This window comes from Neolamprologus brichardi, chromosome 8, assembly GCF_056152115.1.
Source record: "Neolamprologus brichardi isolate AB-2024 chromosome 8, ASM5615211v1, whole genome shotgun sequence".
Classification (NCBI taxonomy): Eukaryota; Metazoa; Chordata; class Actinopteri; order Cichliformes; family Cichlidae; genus Neolamprologus; species Neolamprologus brichardi.
Genome location: NC_142111.1, coordinates 5,203,097 through 5,223,388, shown reverse-complemented (window position 1 = coordinate 5,223,388; position 20,292 = coordinate 5,203,097). Strand labels below are relative to the sequence as shown.

General features: G+C 38.7%; 1 protein-coding gene and 1 pseudogene across 2 annotated transcripts in view; both read right to left on the bottom strand.

Moving 5' to 3' along the window:
* Positions 1–4,947: 4,947 nt before the first annotated feature.
* Positions 4,948–7,548, bottom strand: LOC102789028 (pepsin A-like; annotated as a pseudogene).
* A 7,414-nt stretch (positions 7,549–14,962) lies between these two features.
* Positions 14,963–20,292, bottom strand: part of pkd1b (polycystic kidney disease 1b) — a 31,544-nt gene continuing 26,214 nt past the window's right edge. For both annotated transcript variants that reach the window (XM_087845307.1, XM_087845306.1), the window contains 8 exons: positions 18,735–18,935; positions 18,127–18,301; positions 17,832–18,014; positions 17,646–17,750; positions 17,425–17,559; positions 17,143–17,345; positions 16,030–16,141; positions 14,963–15,929 (listed from right to left, as the gene is read on the bottom strand). In XM_087845307.1, the coding sequence (XP_087701433.1) occupies positions 15,048–15,929; positions 16,030–16,141; positions 17,143–17,345; positions 17,425–17,559; positions 17,646–17,750; positions 17,832–18,014; positions 18,127–18,301; positions 18,735–18,935 (1,996 nt within the window). In that variant the 3' untranslated portion in view covers positions 14,963–15,047. The remainder of the gene's footprint in view (positions 15,930–16,029; positions 16,142–17,142; positions 17,346–17,424; positions 17,560–17,645; positions 17,751–17,831; positions 18,015–18,126; positions 18,302–18,734; positions 18,936–20,292) is intronic.

The following is a 20,292-nucleotide window of genomic DNA, read 5'->3' as shown; positions in this document are numbered from 1 at the left end:
CAGTGATGGTTAGTCTTCTTGTGGTGGACGAGACAGGCCATGGGCAGGTTGTAGAAGACTTTGTGGCTTGGTGTGATGAGTCCTTTCTTCCACTAAATGTGTCAAAAATAAAAGACATTGTTATTGAATTTAGGAAGTCTTCTTAAAGCTCAACACCTACTATCATTAAAGCTGCTGATATTGAGGTTGTGGAGAGCTACAAGTATTTAGGGGTTGTTCTTGACCACAAACTGTGTTTTGAACCTCATGCTGATGCCACTACTCAAAAAGTTCAGCAATAACTGTTCTTTTTAAGGAAAATGAGATCTTTTAATGTCTCATCTGAAATGTCGCTACTTGGTTTTGTAACATGACTTTGAAGAACAAGAATCGATTGGGACTTTTGGTAAAAACTACCAGCAAAATGTCAGGGCATTGGCAAGATGGGCTTTTGGCCATTTATAACAAGCATGTGCTGAAGAAGGCTCATTTTATTGTAAATTGTTTTAACCATTCACTTCACAGTGAGTTTGACTTGTTGCCCGCTGGCTGTCGTTTTGGAGTACCTGTGAGGAAGACCAAAAGACTCCAGGTTTCTTTTATCCCTACAGCAATGGAAAATAACTGTCTTGTGGCTTTTTATTATTGTTTTGTTTATTTTTGTTGTTGCTGTTGCTGTTAAACGATTTTCCCTTAGTTGGACAATAAAGTATTGAACTGAACTAAACTGAAATGACCTGAATTGAACTGGATTGAGATAGCACACCAGATATATTAAAATGTTATATTATGTTATTATATGCTGTCTTTTGTAAATTAATGTCCAGAAGATTGAAATGTCCCAAATTCACTGGGAGGTCAGTGGCTTTATTCCTGCTTTCCACGTCAAACTGGAATAAAGCCACGTAATCAATATTACCTTAATATTGATTACTGTGTTGTAGGCTAAGATTTATTTTATTTATCTACATATTTTATACTATTTGACTATTTTATACTATAATATTTTGTATTATCTGTTAAGTAAATAAAAGAAGAAAGCGGTTTTGGATTCAACCAATTCTCAAGAATAGAAGCAGCAGGAAGAATTTTACAGTTTCATCCATGGTTTCATGTGTATGACTGCTTTACATTTTAAGATTTCAGTGGGTCAGTTTGGTACCAGAGAAGGTATACAAATAATTTCAGAGAGCCAACTGACCCAGAACAGCATGTAGCTGTGTATATCATATATAACAGTGCACATATTGAGCCACAAGCACACTTGTTGCCAAATGCAGTGGTCTGTTTGGTCAGATTTGCTTTTCGTATTTGAAAATCAGTCAAATCTAACTTGATTGAATAAATAAATAATGCGAATTTGTACATCACACCACTGAAGAAAAAAAAGATGCCCAGTGTTAGACTAAATGTTGCTATTTACCAAAGATTTTGGCTTTGATTTTGGTTTGTACAACCTAAACAGTCAGTAAATGCCTAATAACAGGTGCAATAAATGTGATACCTTAAACAAGTGCTGCACTGTACTGGATGAAATGAACTACTGCACTACTACAAAAGCTACAAGTAAGTGTGAAAAAGTTGGCTACTACTATTTCTACAGCAACACACTTTCCACATTGTTTGTCTGCTTGCCTTCACCCCACTGGGCCTGACTTGTAACTGAGAGCGAAATTAAAAAATGACCAGCAGGTGGCAGCAAACGTTAAGAATCTATCTACTTTATCTGCTGTTATTAGCTTTTATAATTAATAATGGGTTTTTTATGTCTTGAATTGACACAGCTCATGGTTTATTGAACATTTCATTGATTACATTACTTAGCAAACAATAAAAACTACAATCATACATCCTGCAGTAATACGAGATTAATTATGACTAATTAACAGCCTGACCAGACATCCTTTGACTGAGCCACACCCAATCCAAACAACAACAAAACACTCACTGGCATGAAAAAGAAGCACTGACCATGAAGTCCTTGTCCATATAGGGCAGGATTTTTTTGTCTCTGTTATTTATTTATTTATTTTTCCAAGAGGGTAAAGGTATACGTGTTACACCATGGATACGGTGGATAATTAGGACTATCCTGCTAGCTTATGCTAAGTAGAAATACCTTTTCCTCCACGTCTTCTTATTCTGGTTGTTCTGGGTGAAAATGATCTGTTTTTGGTCATTTATTTCTTCATCCCTACCTATCAAATCAACATTACCAGCACCAAAATTCCCACAAAATAATAGAGCCTTAATTAATTATGTTAAGTTTGATATTCATAGCTATTTTGTGACATTTTACATTAGAATTTGTTTTTATCAACAATCATGTTTATCTTACTCCACTTTCTGCATTCCTTGCCTTTATGATTTAGTCCACTGGGCCTGACATGTAACTGAGAAAGAAACTCGCCAGATGATAACAGCAAACAATATGAGCATTTACTTAGATTTAGGTTTTTAATGGTTTAACTATTATCACCTTCTTAATTTATAACCATTTTCTAAATTAAGAACTTGCTTTTACTACATAGCTCACAGTTTATTGTTTATTTAATTTATCTGTATGTATCTAATTTAATACATCCATATGATTTTAATGACTAAAACCTCAAATTCTATATATAAACTGTAGGTTTCATGCATTTCAATGCATCATAAAAAAACTTACAGAATAAGTATATGAAAATTATTATGATTATTCTTATGTAAATATACCACTCAGTTGGTGACTGTGTGGGGATGGCTGGTTATGGTGCACCTGAGGTTATGCTTGGTATTCCATATGATGAAGCAATTGACATGTGGTCTCTGGGGCTGGTAGCTGTGGAGCTTTCTACAGAGGTGCCACTCTGCCCTGGGGATATGGATTATGATGTTTTGAAATTTATCATAGACATCAGAGTCAGCCACCAGATTATGTTCTGGACTCTGGCTTGTGCACTGGTGACTATTTCATAGAAGACAACTACAACGAACAGCACTGGACATTTAAGAGTGAAAAACAAATTCAATATGAGACAAGATTACAATCCCAGAATACTCGATATATAAAACATAAGTGTATTGATAACCTCGAACAACTACTGAAGCTTAGAAGAAGACCTGAAAATGGTCAACATTTATTTGTCGGCCTAATTAAACAGATGTTGGCCTTGGATGCAAACCAGCACATAACACCCTCAGAGGTTCTCCAGGATCCCTTTTAGACCCTGGCCTCTCTACGAGTTCCCCTTGCACTGACATGAGTAGCACAGGGGGAAAAACTTTGTGGTCTTTCAGCAGCCTTCAAGCTGGAAAAGAGAAAGACCACAAACAATCAATCTCAAGCACAGTTTCTTTTACCCCAGATAAAAGTGACAAACACACAAATAGGGGTTGGAAAAGGCAACTAACAGCAAATTACACTCCAGAAATTAATTAACCTGCTTTGGCTGTTTGTTTGTTTTTTAATTTTCACTCCCCCCCAAAACTCTACGGAAACTAACAGTTCTTGTGAAAAACAATTAGAAAGCCCCCCAAAAATAACAACAACAACAACAAACAACAATGAATATGGTCTTCAACTTGGGCACAATTTTTCTTAAAATCCATTTAGTAATCTCTGTGTCAAGTTCTTACTAATATTCAAAGCGGAGCAGCAGACACCATACCATCACATTAGTCCTTAAGTCAGACTCACAACACCATGTTCACACTGATAAATTCGATGCAAATTGGAAATAAATTGGATATTAATTAATAAACCTGCTTTAAGCATCATATAATTATTGTTTGTAATTCTTTATAAATATATAAATAGTGCTAGGGTCCAGAATGCAGCTAAATCTATTTTTGGTTAGTATGTTTAGTTATTTTATTTTAAAATATAACATTTTTTAAGACTATTGTTGGTTTTAATCTAGTTTAAACCAAACCACTCCACTGGATTTACATTCTGGACCCTGTTTCTGGAATGCAGTAGCTAGCGAGCTGATTGGAGACCAAAACAGACAATCAGAATTTTTGCATCCAAGTATGTGATTGGTTGGTTTTGTGGCACACTTATAACGGTGTACAGACAATTGAGCTTGCATGAAGCAGAGATGTTGTGAGCGCAAACGACACACTGAGAGCAGGTCCGCAGCTGTCTGTCAGCACACAGAGCAGAGATCTGAGGAAGAGCAAATGCAAACAACTGAGCGAGAGGGGCTGTAATTGTGTGTGTATATGAATAATAGCAAACACTGAAAACTTCCCTTCACTCAAAATAATTTTCTCATAAAAATGCAAAAATTGTGCTCGCAATTTTGTTTTTTACATGCGCTCAGAATAGAGGCACAAAAATAACGCCATAGACTTCAAAGCATTTAACACTAAAACTGCCAAGAGGGTCTTATATTGCATGTTTTCTCTTATTTTAAAAGATGAAAATTAATGTAAATATTTTACAAATGAAAAACTGTAATTACAGCTAACAAATCACATTCTAACTCCAGTACAAACAGGTTGTTTGCTGCAGTGGACAAAGTTTGCCAACTTTAATACTCTCCTTGACTTGTACTACTGGAATATCATTTTTAATACATTCACATGTATCCCACTGACACATGTGACACAAAGTATTTGCTGTCTCATAACTTCAGCTGTGTTGCTTGATGTTGGAGAGATACACTGGAGGCCTATGAACACTGTTTATGGGGCAGTCTGGTTAAGACAGTGTTATTCTGTGATATGTAATTTTGTATTGTAGAGTTGTTGAATTGTGTGTTTTTATTTAATTATCATATCAAATTAGATGTTATCAGCCTACAAATGACAGATTTGAAATGCTTTGTTCTTCATGAATAAGGAAAAAAAAAACAAATACAAGAAAAACAAAGACGAAATTGTTTTAACTTTTTAAAAACTTGATTTATTTATTAGACGTTTGATGTTACAAAGCTGACTATAACACAAAGATGTATGTTGAAGGACTTGACTTCAGGTTGATTATTTAGCCTTGGCCAGACCCACCTTATTCTGGCCTCTGTTGAAGATGGAATAGTATTGTCTGAGGAAGACATCGCCCAGGATCCACAGGTTGCTACCTTGACCACTGAAGCCAGTGAGGCAGCCATAGCTCTGGGACTAAGGAGGAGATGTAACAGAAAAAAAATAAATACAATTTAGGGAATATGTAGAGAAGTTATAAAATATAAATAAAGAAAGGAATTCTTACCTGACTGATGTAGGCAGAGGCTGGGAAAGTGAACTGCTGTCCATTGATGTTGAAGGTCACATCAGGCATTTGGCCAATGTTGTTGCAGCTGACCATGTACTGATGAAATAAAATAAGCTGCCTGTAAAATATGTAAAGTTTGAAGAGTATCAGTTTCACCAGACCAAGTGGTACTTGACTCAAAATATTTCTCCATATTTTTTTGTTTTTTAGCACTGACCTCTCCATTCTGGCTACTTGCTCCTAGCCAGGCATTGATGTTGTCAATGTCGCTCTGAGGTCCAACAATCATAGAGGTTCCAGTGTCCACAATAGCCTGACAGCCACCATTACAAGCCACAGCCTGACCATTACCAGAAACACTGTAATGGACAACATAGTATGCATCAGGGAAGAAAGTTCTTTGCCAATAAAGCTCTATAATGATTTTGAAATCAATACAGGGCTGTAACTTTTGGTTTTACCTGTCAACTGTGATCTGACTGTACAGTTAATTGGAGAGAGGAATCCAGGTGATGGAACCAGAGTAGTGATTGGTATCAACACCAACAAAGGTCACCGCACTGCCTTGCTGGGTGTTACTGCAAAGAAAACCAACAGTTCAAACAACAGGGAAACTGTTGAGTACAAATTAATATATGAGGCATCTATAGATAATTTCCAGAGTCAGGTAGAATCCTGCATAATACTTATGAGCTCAGATACACGGAGAAGAGGTTCTGGTCGATCAAGCCTGCATTCATGTTATCAAACACAGGTGTCGCACCAGAGGCAGATAGACTTGGGTAGGCCAGACCAAGGATACCATCAGCCTGCATGTACTGCATGAAGGGGGCCTCAGTTTGGCTCAAACCAAAGATCTGATTTGTCACAGTCAGACCAGCAACCTGCCAACCAAGGATGAAGCCAGTACAGTTTGAAAACCAATGGTGTTTTTTTTGAACCTGCTTCGTTCTTTTTCATACCGTTCTATTGATCTCCATTTAAAACCAAAACCACTCCAAATGTTATTTAAAGAATCACATGTGAAAAAACCCCTTCGTTTGTGTTTTATATTTTCAGATTTCACATTCATAAATACTTTTTGAGGCAATCGCAGTTTTTACTGTGAAAGCACTGTAATACCTTTACAATTACTATTAAACAAGTGAAAGTTCTTTTCCCTGGTTTATAAAAATATTTTGGAGCAATACTTTCAGGCTAACATAGTTTTCATTTTGTAGGGATTATCATGGCGTTTGAGCAGAGAAGCACAGACTTTCCCCACTCTGGCTACCTCTTCAACTCCAAGCCAGCCAAGAATTATAATCTCTCCAGCAGCTCCCGGGTCTTAACCAGAGTCTCCTCTTTGTAGAAGATACTTGAAACAGTTCACCTACATTGTGTGTCTATTAGAAATGTCTCAATCTTGCACACCAGATCAGGCTCCTTCCCCACCAGAGAAATAACATGTACCACTAGTTAGTTTATTGGAAGTGCCAGTCATCGTCACCGAACCCCTACGGCCCTAACCTGGGCCAGACTCCAGGGCGGGACCTTGGTAACTCAGTCTTGGGAACTGTAAACTGAACCCTTGACCCTTATATATATTTTTTGTCATTATAAAGATTTTCAGAATCACTCTCTGACTTTGTGTGGAAATGCATTATGTAATCATAGATTTACATACTGCAGGCTGCACTGTTGCAGTAGATGGAGAGAACCCACAGGTTAGATGAGCCAGTGTCAAAGATGACTTTAAAGGACTGAGGTGGAGTTCCAATTGAGATGACTCCATAGTAAGACAGCTGGAGATGAAGAGGAGACATGAAGGTATACTCTCAAGACATTTGTCATGTTCTCTGTATGTTGATATGCATGTTCAACGTTTAGATGATGTTACTCACACAAGCATCATTGGTCATGGATTCAGGGCCCACAGCAAAGCTCCCATCAAACTTGGCCATGGGATTGTATGGGTACTTTTGCCTATGCTCCTCCCATAGACCCTGTTCCTCCAAGACCACCCTGGCACTCTTGCCCTTTTCCAGAGGGATCCTAGGAGTCATCAAAGGGAGCAAATTACATTTTGCCCATTAGGATACATTTAGAAAACTTTATTGAGCTGTGAACAGCTCAATAAAGAGGGTGTTGGTTTTTTCATACCAACACTCTCTTAGAACTGCATATATAAATATTTTATACTATACGTATCTTATATTTGCATATATGATAGATGAGCATGTCGATCTATTACTATTTTTATTTCAAATAGTAAAAGTAAAAAATAAATAAAAAGAAGAATGAAATGAATGAAACATAGTTTGGCTGACTTACTGAATGAGGCAATCAGACAGTGCCACCATGGCAAACACAGCAAAGGCCCACTTCATTGTTTCAACTCTGCCGTCTACTGCAATAGAAGATAATGTATATAAGAACAACAGAACACTTTACTCCTGTAGTCAAATATTAGGTGTACAACCCTGTTAATGGACGTGTATGTAGACTCTAAAGCATGATTGCACAGAGATGCACTCTGCATAACCCTAACCCATATTTTTCACATTAGGCTAAATCCTAAAACTATCTATTGAAATGTAAAGAGGTGTTTTTTTTCATATCAGCAACCTCTTAAAAGTTTTATTATTTATGCTTCTTTTATTTTAGCGGACCTGACACTGTCATATATGTCTGTAACTGTTTAAGAGAAGGCTGTAGGAAAATAGGAAAAACAAGTAAAAACTAACAAAGACACTAAATGGATGATTTATAGTCTGACTTACTGAATGAGGCACCACGAGAGTGATACCATGGCAAACACAGCAAAGGCCCACTTCATTGTTTTGACTCTGCCCTCAACTGCAGTAGAAAACGATGCATATCAGACCAGAAAACTTTACTAAAATAGTAAGTGTACAACTTTGTGGAAGGACCTATCTGTAGACTCTAAAGCATGAGTGGCATATATTTTCATACAGGTAGAATGATATTTTTATGTAACCCAATAAAATAATTAAAAAATAAATAAATCTCATAATATATAGCGCTTTTATTTACTACATTTATTTAAAAAGTGAAACAAAGTCTACATATGTATGTGTGCACCAAGTCTCACCAAGTCTCTGTGAAAGCGATAGCCAATCCTTTTTTTAATCTCATCATCATTGTTATCAACTTTTAGTTTTGAGTCCATATAATGGAGCATGATAAAAGGCCAGTGATAAGTAGCTTTGATTTTAAGGAGCTTTTATTTTGAATATGTAATCCACTTCCTTTAAAACCTGTGAGCCCTCAAAACTTTGAATGACAGTCATATAATGAAGTATTGGCTTGAAGATGTGAGCATGTTTTTTGTGATGAATGATAGCTGTGTTTGAATACACAATCTGATATCGTTGTGTTGGTGTTGCTCCCAGATCAACATAGTAAATGTTGTTCCAGGATCAACATTGCAAGTGACCAATCAGAATGTTGTGACGTCATACTTTTGCGACTTCGGGAAAAACCGCCGTAAAACAAAAAACTGTACTTAAGCTGCGAGAAATTGCCTCTGTCCGCCGATCAACGGACCCTGACCTTGACCCTAACCCTTTAATAAACGCTAAGCAGAATTGATATTGTCCTTGCAACATTGGAATTTCATAAATGCACGAATGGCTTGGCGCGCCAAAGAATAACATCACAAGAATGTGATTGGTCACTTGCAATGTTGATCCTGGAACAACATTTACTATGTTGATCTGGGAACAACACCAACACAACGATATCAGATCATCTGTGTTTGAATGGTCCTGATAAACAGAGGGCACACTGACCCTCTTAACCACTCACAGAATCGACCTTGATGAGTTTTAGCCTGAAAAAGAAAGGGTGGCATAGCCAAAAAAGCTATGTGAACCAGTTGCTATGGCAACCACAATCAGTGAGAAGAGGGAGAGGTGCGAAAACCCCTCGTCTGCGTGAGAGGGAGACACAAAAAGACACAAACATGGATTTCCCTCTCAAACAAAAGGTTATGAAGAGAAAACTAGAAATCATAATGAAATATTTTTTCACTCTGCGTGGCAGCAACTTCCCGAGTACAAAATACTCTTGATCAGAGGGAAGTTGAAGCAGCACAAGCATGGCACAGTTGATTGACACCAGTTTTGTTTGTTTCCGTTAATGTGGCGGGAGCTGGTTGACCTCTGATGACCTCTAGAAACTTTTATTAATATCTTTTAAATGATAGAAGCACAAACAACGATTTTTACAGCACAAACGTGTGACACCACTTTTGTTGGATTTGAAGGTGGGGCCAACTTGACTCTGAGTCGCAGTGTAAAGACAGCCGGTGCTTCTGATTTTCAGCTGAAATTTGTGGGCTACGTTCTGTAAGAGTGTGGACAATGGAGGAGGTTAAGTTTTGGTGACATTCATGAGAGAACTATAAATCCTAATTCACACCATGGAGCCCTGCTCCAAAAAGCTGACGTAGATGTAACACCGTCTATGTTGCTGGTTCTAAGAAATAAGAACTTCAAGTTTCAGAACATGTTTATCGCCTTCTTGTTTCAGTATAGAAAAAGAAAAGGCTCTAAAAAGTGCGTCATCTCGCCCTTGGAGTGGTCTTGTCCCCTTTTTGGCCCATCACAGACATCGACCTGTTTTCCCTGCGGACATACTGATGGGATTCCTGATCGTGCTTCGGTAAGAAAATTGTTTATGTTCGTGGTGTGATGTGCATGTAGAAACTGTTTTGATGTGCTTGGGTAAAAAGTGATTATTTTGTTGCTTGACGCGGTGCTGATTGCACCAGCCGACTGCGCCATGCAGAGTCTCTGATTTGAGCTTGTTGGTCTGGTGTACCACCTGTCATCTGACTCACACAGGGTCTTCTCCACATAGCCTTCATTTACAAACTGCTTTATCAAACCAAACATTACAGCTAACAGCTGGATTTTCCTGTTTCAGTGCCACCAGCCAAACAACAAAGAACCACTCACTGCTTAAGAGACAGAGAATAAAAATGGCCAGTTTATCATCAGTTTCTTAACATAAAACTCACTGTTGCAGCAAGTGTAAAAAAGTGATCCCCTTAAACTAATTTTTAGTGCTATTGTCGTTATTTTTGCCACAGCTTTACCTCTCAGACCGATGTGGATGAAAACAGAGGTTCTCATATTATTCTGGAATTCCCCTCTTCAGAGTTTATTAACAGTTAAAAACTATCCAAACTGGATTTTACTCTTAATAGATTTTATATATGTAAGTCTCCAAAGCATTAAATTACTTTAATGTCACTTAATATTTTTCACTTTATTATCGACAGCCCCTAGGATAACCATATTAATACATCCCAAATGAGGGACATGGAGTGTGTTTGTGAGTTTGTAATGCTCAGAGCTGGTCCCAGTTTTGTTTTCTTGGCTGATGTAAAAATAAATGCACAAATAAATAAAGACCATACACACAAAGAGAGTGATGAAAAAGCTGAATTCAGTTTTTAAATACATACAATAAGCATAAATGTAAGCAGACGTTTGTTCAGCATTGTTACTGCACATGTGTAAGAGCAGTGCATCCTCCAGGGCGGCTGTAGCTCAGTAGATAGGGAGTGGGCCATCTACCAATCAGATCAGTGATCACTAACTTAATGCTAAAGTATCCCTGGGCACTAAACTGATCCCTGAATCGTTTCACGTTTCCCCTGGAGTCCGAGTGTGTGAGTATTAGGTTAAACGTGCTTTGGCGTAGAAAACAAAATCACCTTTATGAATGTTTGTGAATGAGCCTTGCAGTAAAGAAAGCACTTTAAGTTCTAGAATTTAGTAGAAAAGTACTTCATAAATACCAGTAAATGTAATCCCCTTTTCACTGTAATTACAGATGCAAGCCTGACTTTGGTTTTCAGTATGAATGCATCCAAGATGAACGCCTTCCTAGCTTTCTAAACACTCATTTAATGAAAGCCAATTCATTGGCTCAACGCTTCCATATCCACGCCATAGGCTGAGTGTACTCAGGTTAAACTGTCTTGTGAACGCGCATGGACTTCATTTGAGTTTCATGGGAAAAACAGGAAAAGGGGTTTGGAACATGAAATCCCTTTCAGGTGAGATAAAATAAGTCACGCAGATGAAAAAAAGAACATACAAACAAAAATCCCAACAAATGTCTTCTACTTTCAACTGCTCGCTTTAGGGTCACCGTCTGCCCCCATCTCATCCATATATCCACTATAATTTGTCTGCATCTCAGCTTTGCCCCTAACTTTGTCTCCAAACTGCTTTCTCTGTGTGTGTGTGTATAAAGTTATGTTCTCTTTGATATATTCCTACGCTTGCAAATCTTTGATGTTGTAAAAGAGGGAGTCTTCTCATTCTTGACAAAGTGAACAGATAATAAATGACATCTGTAATCAGTACATCAAGATTGTTCTCTGTTATTCTCTTAAGCCATCAGGTTTGATGAATAGTTTGGCCTACAGGGAACAAAGTTTGCTGACTTTATGACTCAGCTGAACTCGTACTACGCAAATGCCGTGTTTTAGAATGTGTGGTTTGGAGTATTAGCATCCTTGGGTGGTGGATCCAAGTTTTTGAGTGAACTGATGTTGTTTTTAGAAAGTCAAACTGGCTTCAGGATCACCCCTATTTATCTGCTATATTCTACTTCTCTTAAGCCATCTGGTTTCACGAGCAGTCTAGCGTATGGTGAACAATGTTTGTTGACTGTTCAGCTACATAGGTGTCGTGTTTTTAACTTCTAGTTTTGTCACTGACGCATGTGGGAAAAGTAATTGTTGTTTCATAGCTTCAGTTGTGTTGCTCAATGTTGATCATTCTGTTGTAGGCTTCAGTGGTGCTGTACATAGAAACATTTCCAAACAAACGTATATTTTGGCACATTGCTATTTGTACATATTTTAAGACACAGTTAATTTCACTCTTTGCAAATGATTAAGTGGAATCACATCCTTAATCCTGACAGTACACAAATATTGTTCTCTGTTATACTCTTAAGCCATCAGGTTTGACGAGTCTAACGTATACGGTGAACAAAGTTTGTTGATTTTATGACTCAGCTGAAATGATGCTTTGTAAATGTCTTCTTTTTAGCATTTATAGTTCCCCCATTGACGCATGTGACCAAAGTATTTGCTGTGTCGTAGCTTCAGCTGTGTTGTTCTGTGCTGTTCATTGTGTTGTAGGCTACAGATTAATGGTAAACAAACATGTACAGGTTCTTGAAGGACAGGGTGATTTCAGAGTGATTATATAGCTTTGGTAAGAGCCACCACAGTCTGGTCTCTGTTAAAGATGGAATAATACTGTCTGATGACATCACCAGGTTCTCCAGGCTGTGACCTCCAACACTGACGCCAGTGAGGCAGTCATGGTACTGAGACTAGGAGGGAGATGTAGCAGAAGAACTCCAGCTTTAACCTCTTAAGCCCCAAGCCTACCTGATCTCCTGCTTTTTGCCCCCGTATCAGGGGGCGTTGGGGCTTAAGAGGTTAAGGAACACGAGGAGAAGTTAATAAATACACATTTAATTAGGAAAGAAACATTTACCTTGTGGATGTCGGCAGAAGCTGGAAGAGTGAATATCCCACATGCTTGGACAGCATTCCACAGTAATGAGATGAAAACTAGTTTTTGAGCCTTACTTTGAGACAGGGTGTTTCTAACTACCATCACCAGTGTGTGAATGTGTGTGTAAATGGGTGGATGACAGGTTGTGTAAAGCGCTTTGGGGTCCTTAGGGACTAGAAAAGCGCTATACAAATACAGGCCAGGCCATAACCTTAGCGATACTACACAAATGCAAGAAAGCGTTTAAACGTGTTTGTTTAATATTCACAGAGGAAACGAGCCTGATTGAAATGGCTGTGAGATTCCTCACAGTGTGACTGGAGGCCAAGATAATGTCTTCCAGAGTAACTATCTGGCTTGATAACCTGTTTCTAAAAATTTTATGTCGAATTACAATAGGTTTTTATCTCAGTTTTATCTGAAGTTAAAAGCAGAAAATTAGAGTTGTTTTTTGGGTTTTGTTTTTTTTTGCAGCTTAACAAATTGGTGTGTACCATCTTTTTTAATTTGGTAGATAAAGCAGATAAAGCATATGATGTTTGCTCTCATAGAAAACATCATGTTTGCACTGTAGTACTCTTTCTTGGCATGAAGCCATATTGCATCTCACTAATTTTCATCTAACTTCTTAACCAAGCATAAACAAGTCTTTCAGATAGCCTCATAGCATGGCATGCACTGGGTTCACCAATAGGACAGTTTAATCAAAAGATGAAGACTACTGTAACAAATGCGAAGGTGGGGCAAAATGAAAACTAGAACAGCAGACCTGACTGTGAACAGGGTCAAAGGGCCCATTATTAAATCTTCAAATTGAGTAAAAAACCTTTGTCAACAGGGAAACTATGAATGCTAAAAACACAAGATATATAATTAGCACAGATTTAGCTGAGTCATAAGTCAACAAACATTGTTCACCGTGGGCTAGAAAACTGGTCAAACCAGATGACTTGAGAGAGTATCCTGTACACAAATAAGTAAGGCTGTGATTTATAACTGACTTCATTTGTAAAAGAATGAGACAGTTCCTCTTTTATTCCTCACACACACAGGTGACTGTTGCTTATGTGCTGTTTCATAACTTTAGTTGTGTTACTCTGTCTTGTTAATTTGTGTCTTAGGCGACAGGTTTATTGTACGGTATGCAGATTGGAGGAGAGATACAGTGGAGCTCTATGAACACTGTGTAATAGGTCAGTGAGGTTAACAGTAAGTTATTCTGTTATATGTAAGTTTTTATAAAGGGGTTGTTAAACTGTAGGCTTATTGGTATTATATTTGCATTTATATTAACAACGAAACTTTAGCAGAATATAAATGATGTTAAATGCCTAATACTCACTATTCACATACTCTTCTTTCAAGATCACCCATCCTCCATTTCTGTTCATATCTACACCATGGTAGAAGTCAGCTCTCTCTCTCTTTTAGACTTAAAGTCCCTACTCTTATATAAAAACTCCTGCCTTTCCTTCTCTCTTGCTCCCTCCTAACATGCCTTCCCCCCTTTCTTCTTCCTTTGTCTTCTGCCAGCAGTAGCACAGTTTCCACCAGCACACTCTTGGCCAACAGTACCGGAGGCGGTCAATGTTAACCTGGCCCAAATTAATCTGGTATGGAAATTTCATTCTTTATGAACCAGAATTTGAAAGTTTGTTTTGACTAAGATTTTATGCCAGATGCTCTTCCTAATGGAACTATCCCCATTTATCCAGCATTGGTTCCACTGACTGGGTTTGTCACTCCAGCACTTACATGTCAGAATGTGTTGTTCCTTAAATTATCTCTATTCCTTCGGTTAGGTAACAATATAACATGTGTATGTAAAATAGTCCTAGGCTATGTTAACACTTAAAGTAAACACACAGAAGTACACACATAATGTTATGAGGGAACACTTTCTCTGTTCAAAGATGTGGAGAATAAAGTCAAATTAAACTGTAACATTCTGTTAATTAGGGATGTTTTCTAGTTTCCTGCTCTTTGCTATTTGGAATTTTTTATGTATAAGCTGACCTTCTGCTGCTCCTGCTTGTGGCCAATCAAAGTTCTTGGTTTATAGTTTAATATTGCTATCTGAGGGATTTCAAACATATTGCAATGTCTGAATCAAATGGTCATGCCTTTATTCATCTGCAGAGGAAAATATCTACAGCACAGTGTCTTTACCACTTAGTTATAGAATGTTGTAAAGTATAGTAAAATGTTCAAAAAAATGGACAACAGCGAAAACTTGTGTCTTTATTTCGGTCATTTTTTTCAAGTGATTCTGTTTTCCAGACACAGACATTTTTCTTCCATTGTGATGTTTCTCACTCAGTCTCTGGTCCTTCAGAGATCCAAGCTTTCCTCTTTACTGGAATCCCATCCCCGATAGATCTTCTTAAGCCTTCTTCACTTTTGGGTCTGGGATTAAAACCAGAATTTTCTTCTCCGTCTCCACATGGAGAAACTTCCAAGAATTGGAATGTCCTCTGAGCAGCATCAGCTGAATGAGAGCTCCCAGAATGCCATGCTCTTCTTCTGGGGAACTTTTCAAACTGAGGAGCTTTTGAATACAATACACTGATTCCAGGTGTAGGGTCGGCAACTTCGGAAGAGTGCACAACACTAGCTGGCTGAGGTTGAACTGCTACTGACTCAAACTTGGAATAGGAGATATATGTATTGGGAAACATGTACACTGAAGGGACAGGAGTGGACTGGAGTGTAGATGGAAGGGAGACTGGTAGCTTGGGATGATGGAGACTGGTCTTCCTGTGAGTAACTTCTCCTGTTATCCTTCCTTCATCTGCGCCTGTTGGTATTCCTAACTCTCCAAGGATTCTTTCACTTTTCTTCTCATAATTCATCCATGTCTTCCTTCTCCTGGTCTGAACCTCGTCCAGTTTAATTTCTAGGTTGTAAATGTCCTCACTTATCTGGTTGACCCGATCAAAACGAGATAGCAGAGCAGTAACACGGGGCAGCAGACTGTCTAGGTACTGCTGGACTTCAAAACCAAGCTCAGACACTGACGAGTCCTTAGACCTATTGGAGAGAGCCGAGGATAGAGGACGTGGGGACGAGAATGCGGGGGACAAAGAAGGGGAGCGGGAATAAGAAACGGTTGAAGACAGGGTGGAGAGACAAGATTCCTGTGAAAACCTGGAAGGAGGGATGTCCATGCCTTTGAACTTCACCCTGTGTCTGAACTAGAAAGGGGAACAAATGTGCAGAATCAGCAACAACAGCTACAATTTTTAGTTACTCAGCCTTCCTGATGGAATGCTTCACATTTAACAGTCTATTCACCTGTTTAGCCTTAGTGAGTCCCATCCATAGCTTGAGCCTTTTGATGAAGAACTCCACCATTTGATAGTCCTGAGGTTTAATGGTTGGATGAAACAACTCAGCCTGCTCTGTCCTTTAGAAGACGAAAGAAGATGGTTTATTAAAACTTAAGATCCCTCTGTGGCTCCATCTTCAGTAAATTTCAGCAAAACATTCAAAACAACATGCCATTTAACAAAACTTCCTATGATACAATGTGGCACTCAAAATTTTGTGAACCACTTACATTTTTGTGGAAATACAGAAATTCTTACTGAAAACATTACTATATTATCACAAAAGTAATAGAAATTCAAAGATCACTTCAACAGTAAGGTGTGTAATACTGTGCAGGGTTACAAAGTGCAACTTCTTTGCAATGAAAGAGGTTTTATTTTTGCCATCGCCAAAGAACTTGCCAAGAACGTTATCCATTTGTGAAACACGGGGTTGGTACCAGCATGGTTTGGTAGCGCTTTTGCTGAGTTTAGGCCAAGATAGCATAACATCATATACAAAGCCATGAATTATGAGGTCTGCCAAGAATTTTCAAACAAAGATATCAGGACATCTATAACGTAATCGAAGAAAAACGTCTGGCTTGCTATCAGCGCTCAAAAGCCTGCATCTCTGATGTCATGGGTATTGGTGACTTTGGGATGTTTAAAAGATTTACAGATCATTTTCCCCTTTTTTTTCCCATTACAATCAAATGAGCTGAACATAACCCGTAATACAAAATATTATATATTAAAATATTACTAGAACACGAAACTCAAAATGCTGGCTCAAAAGGACCCAGAACCGTGACATTATCTTTCTATCTTAAGATGGAATTTCTAGGTAACCAGACACCTAGAAGACTTTCACAGCTACAAATTGCCAAACATCAAATGTCAGTATGGCAAGATTATAAACTTGTTTAAGGCCTATGCAGGGCTTGAAGGGCTATTTCTGTCTTTAAAACTCAGTTTCTCACGGGGTTAACAACTTCGACAGTCTCCAAAACTCTGTTGTCTTTGAAAAATGAACAAAACCCAACTTTGGTTAAAGCAAACATAGCTATAGCGTCAAAAGAAAGGTAATGTTGTGTACCTGTAAGTATGGATAAGAACAGCTCCACAGAGTCTAGCCAAAACCCAAACACCTCCTCCCATGAGAAGCAGCCCATAGAGAGGGCCCAGGATGGGGTGGACCTGGCAGATTTTTTGCAGGACGATCCGACCATGAAGAAAGGACAAGACTGAGACACTGGTGTCTTGTACTGACAGGAAACCTTCTACTGATTGTGAAAAAAGCTGAAACAAACCATATCAAATATCTTTCATCATGCCTTTTTAAATATCTTTGCTTAAACTGATGTTTTTCTGCTCATACCACATTCCCAAGGTGAGTGCAGAGCAGCATCAGCAGCAGTAGTAGGACAGCCAGAGCCAGCAGCTCCCTCCAGGCTCTGTGCAACACTCTGCCTATCACAGCCCACCTCTGCACAAACCGTAAGGTTCCCAGCAGCTGGAAATGGGAATGAGTTGTTTTTTTATTTGTTTTTTTTTAATCAAAGTGAAATATCTGTGGACATGTGTTAGACAATACTTCACCTTTAGAACAAGCAGAGTGAGCAGGATGGCTGCACACTGAGAGGACCTTTGTGACAGAAGGGCAGCACTGTGGAAGCTGATGAAGTTGTCTGGTTGGGACCGCAGCTAAATAGCACATAAAGGTTATTGAATACTAATTTTGTAGCATTAGTGAATACTGAGGATTTTTAAAATGTTATTCTTTACCTGGGAAACACATGACGACGCACAAGACAGGAAGCGGAGCTGCAGGATAGCTGTTGTCAGCAACAAGAAGGCAAGGAGCAGCTGGAGCCAGTGATGGCATTGATGCAGATACTGGGTGCGCTCAGTGGCCACAGACCACAGCTCCCCAAGTACAGTCAGGAGAGCAGAGATGAGCAGAAGAATCTGCGGTATAAAGTCATTGTATTGGGTGAATAGAACTTTCTATTAACTATTAAGCTCTAAATACCAGATTATGGTGAAAGAATTTCATTTGAAAGTCTGTAGGATTTGTTACCGGAAGTGCTGTCTGCAGGTCCAGTCCTGACACGGATAAAGGGATGAGGAGTGGATGGATAGAGAGACAAGATGTGATGGTTTGTGTCCGAGTCTGCTCAAGTTTTATGCACACGCACAGAAATAAAGCAGACTCTCTGTGGTACTGAGTGAACTCTATAGAAAGAGCTTCAAACCTGGAGCGAAAAAAAGAAATCATCAAATAAAAACTCACCTTTTTATTTTTGCCCTTTTTTTGTCGACTGAATATGTAAATGAATGCAATTTGATAAGCGTGTCCCACGCGTAAATAAAAGCTTTGAGTTTATCATTACGATGGAGGGTGAATGTTATGCAAGAATCTGTGGGCCATAAACAAACAGATAAATAACGACATTAGAAGACGATTGGACACCACAGACAAAATGTGCACCACAGTTTTTGGTCGTTTTTGTGTTAATGCTCCATTTGATTTCAGAAGAAAAACAACGTTCCATTGTTTTGCTCTTTGGCAACTTCTAATGGGCTCACACGCCTCATTATTTGCAAAAGAGTCAATTCAACAGTATTAATGAACACACTCAGCATGTCTGAGAGAAGCACTCGTGTTGCTCTAACAATTCCACTTACTGTTTCCTGCTTCTTCCTGCCATGTGAAGGGCAGTGAGGAGCTCGGGTATCGTTCCACTGTTGTTTGACTGAAGGTGAACCGCCTGGCTACTGAGCGCATGTGCGTACTGCAGCTGCGGTAAGCCCACGAGTCGCAGTGAGGGGTTTTGGTGGAGATGTGGCACCAAGGTGTGATTGATCCACAGCTCTGTGTCAAACCAGCTGCAAGAAGAAAGAGTAGAATAAGCTGAACAGTTGCACTCCGGAGGCAACACAAACACTGTTTCATGCAGTCCACCAAACATGTATTGACACATAACTGAAAGTAGTCCCCAGCAAAATTACCAGACAGTAAATTTAAAGTGAGCAGTTATGGACTTACATAATATATTGGGTACCGTGTCCTTGTATTGTGCTGCGGTCCTTTGTTTCTATATATAGGCGTATGTAGGTGTGCATGTGTAGGGGTGCGGCTGTGTCGGGCACCTTTAGGCCTGGTGGGTGTGGCCCTGCCAACTGGATCATCACACACACCTGGAGCTGACCTAACGTCGTCGGCGAGCTACATAGCAGTGTGGCTGAGAGCTCCACGATGCAGGATTGTTATGCGTGACTAGCTGTTCGTTTCACAGCAAGCCAGTAAGTGCTAGTCTGCCGCGATTCTAGAGTTTTCTGAAGGCTGCCTTTGTGTGTGTTTACCAGGAGGATTTGCGGGAATGAGGAAGCAGCCGGTGGATGGTACACAGGGAGCAGAGACACGAAAGGGAGACACGGAACGGGAGTCGGGGACGCACAGGGATTTATTGGTTGTCTTTATTTTCTGCACTGTAAATAAAAACGCACCAGAGTCCTGCATTTGGGTCCTCCTTTCCCTCATCCCCACGGGCTGCCAGCGCAGCCGTGACACTAATAGAATAGAATAGAAAAGCCCTTTATTGTCATTGTACACGTACATCAAAAGTGTGACTAAAACTAAATTAAAACTAAAGCAAGACTTGAAAAATCATTTTAGATAACTGGAAAAAACCTGGAATTTAAAAAAAAATAAATGAACTGAAACAATAGTAATGGAAATGTTATTTTGTATATAATCCTTTTTTTCCTTTGTTCTTTTTAAATGTACTTAAAATAAGTAAAAACAACTGCACAATGCAGACTTTTATGATTGGCCTTTTTAAAACCATTTCAATACCTAATACTTTTTATTTGTGTATTCTTTATTTAAAACAATAAACAAACAAAACTATTTAAAAAAAAATTTTGATCATAAATTTATTTTGTTTTTACAAATAAAACATATTCAGGAAAATCGTTCATTGTATTCCAGTTGTTATTTTTTTAAATGGTTGTAACAAGGACTTGGAGTTAAGTGCTTAATTTTGGTTGTTTTATACAACAGTAATCCTATGCCATTTTAAATCTTGTCTTTTTTAAAACATGTCACTATTTAAAAAACTAATTGCATTTAAAAAAAATTCAGATTTGGCGAATTTACGCACATAAAAAACCCCAAAATCATTTAATTTCATTACGAGTGATTTCCCCAGCAATCACTGTTGAAACGACGTTGTTCTGTTTC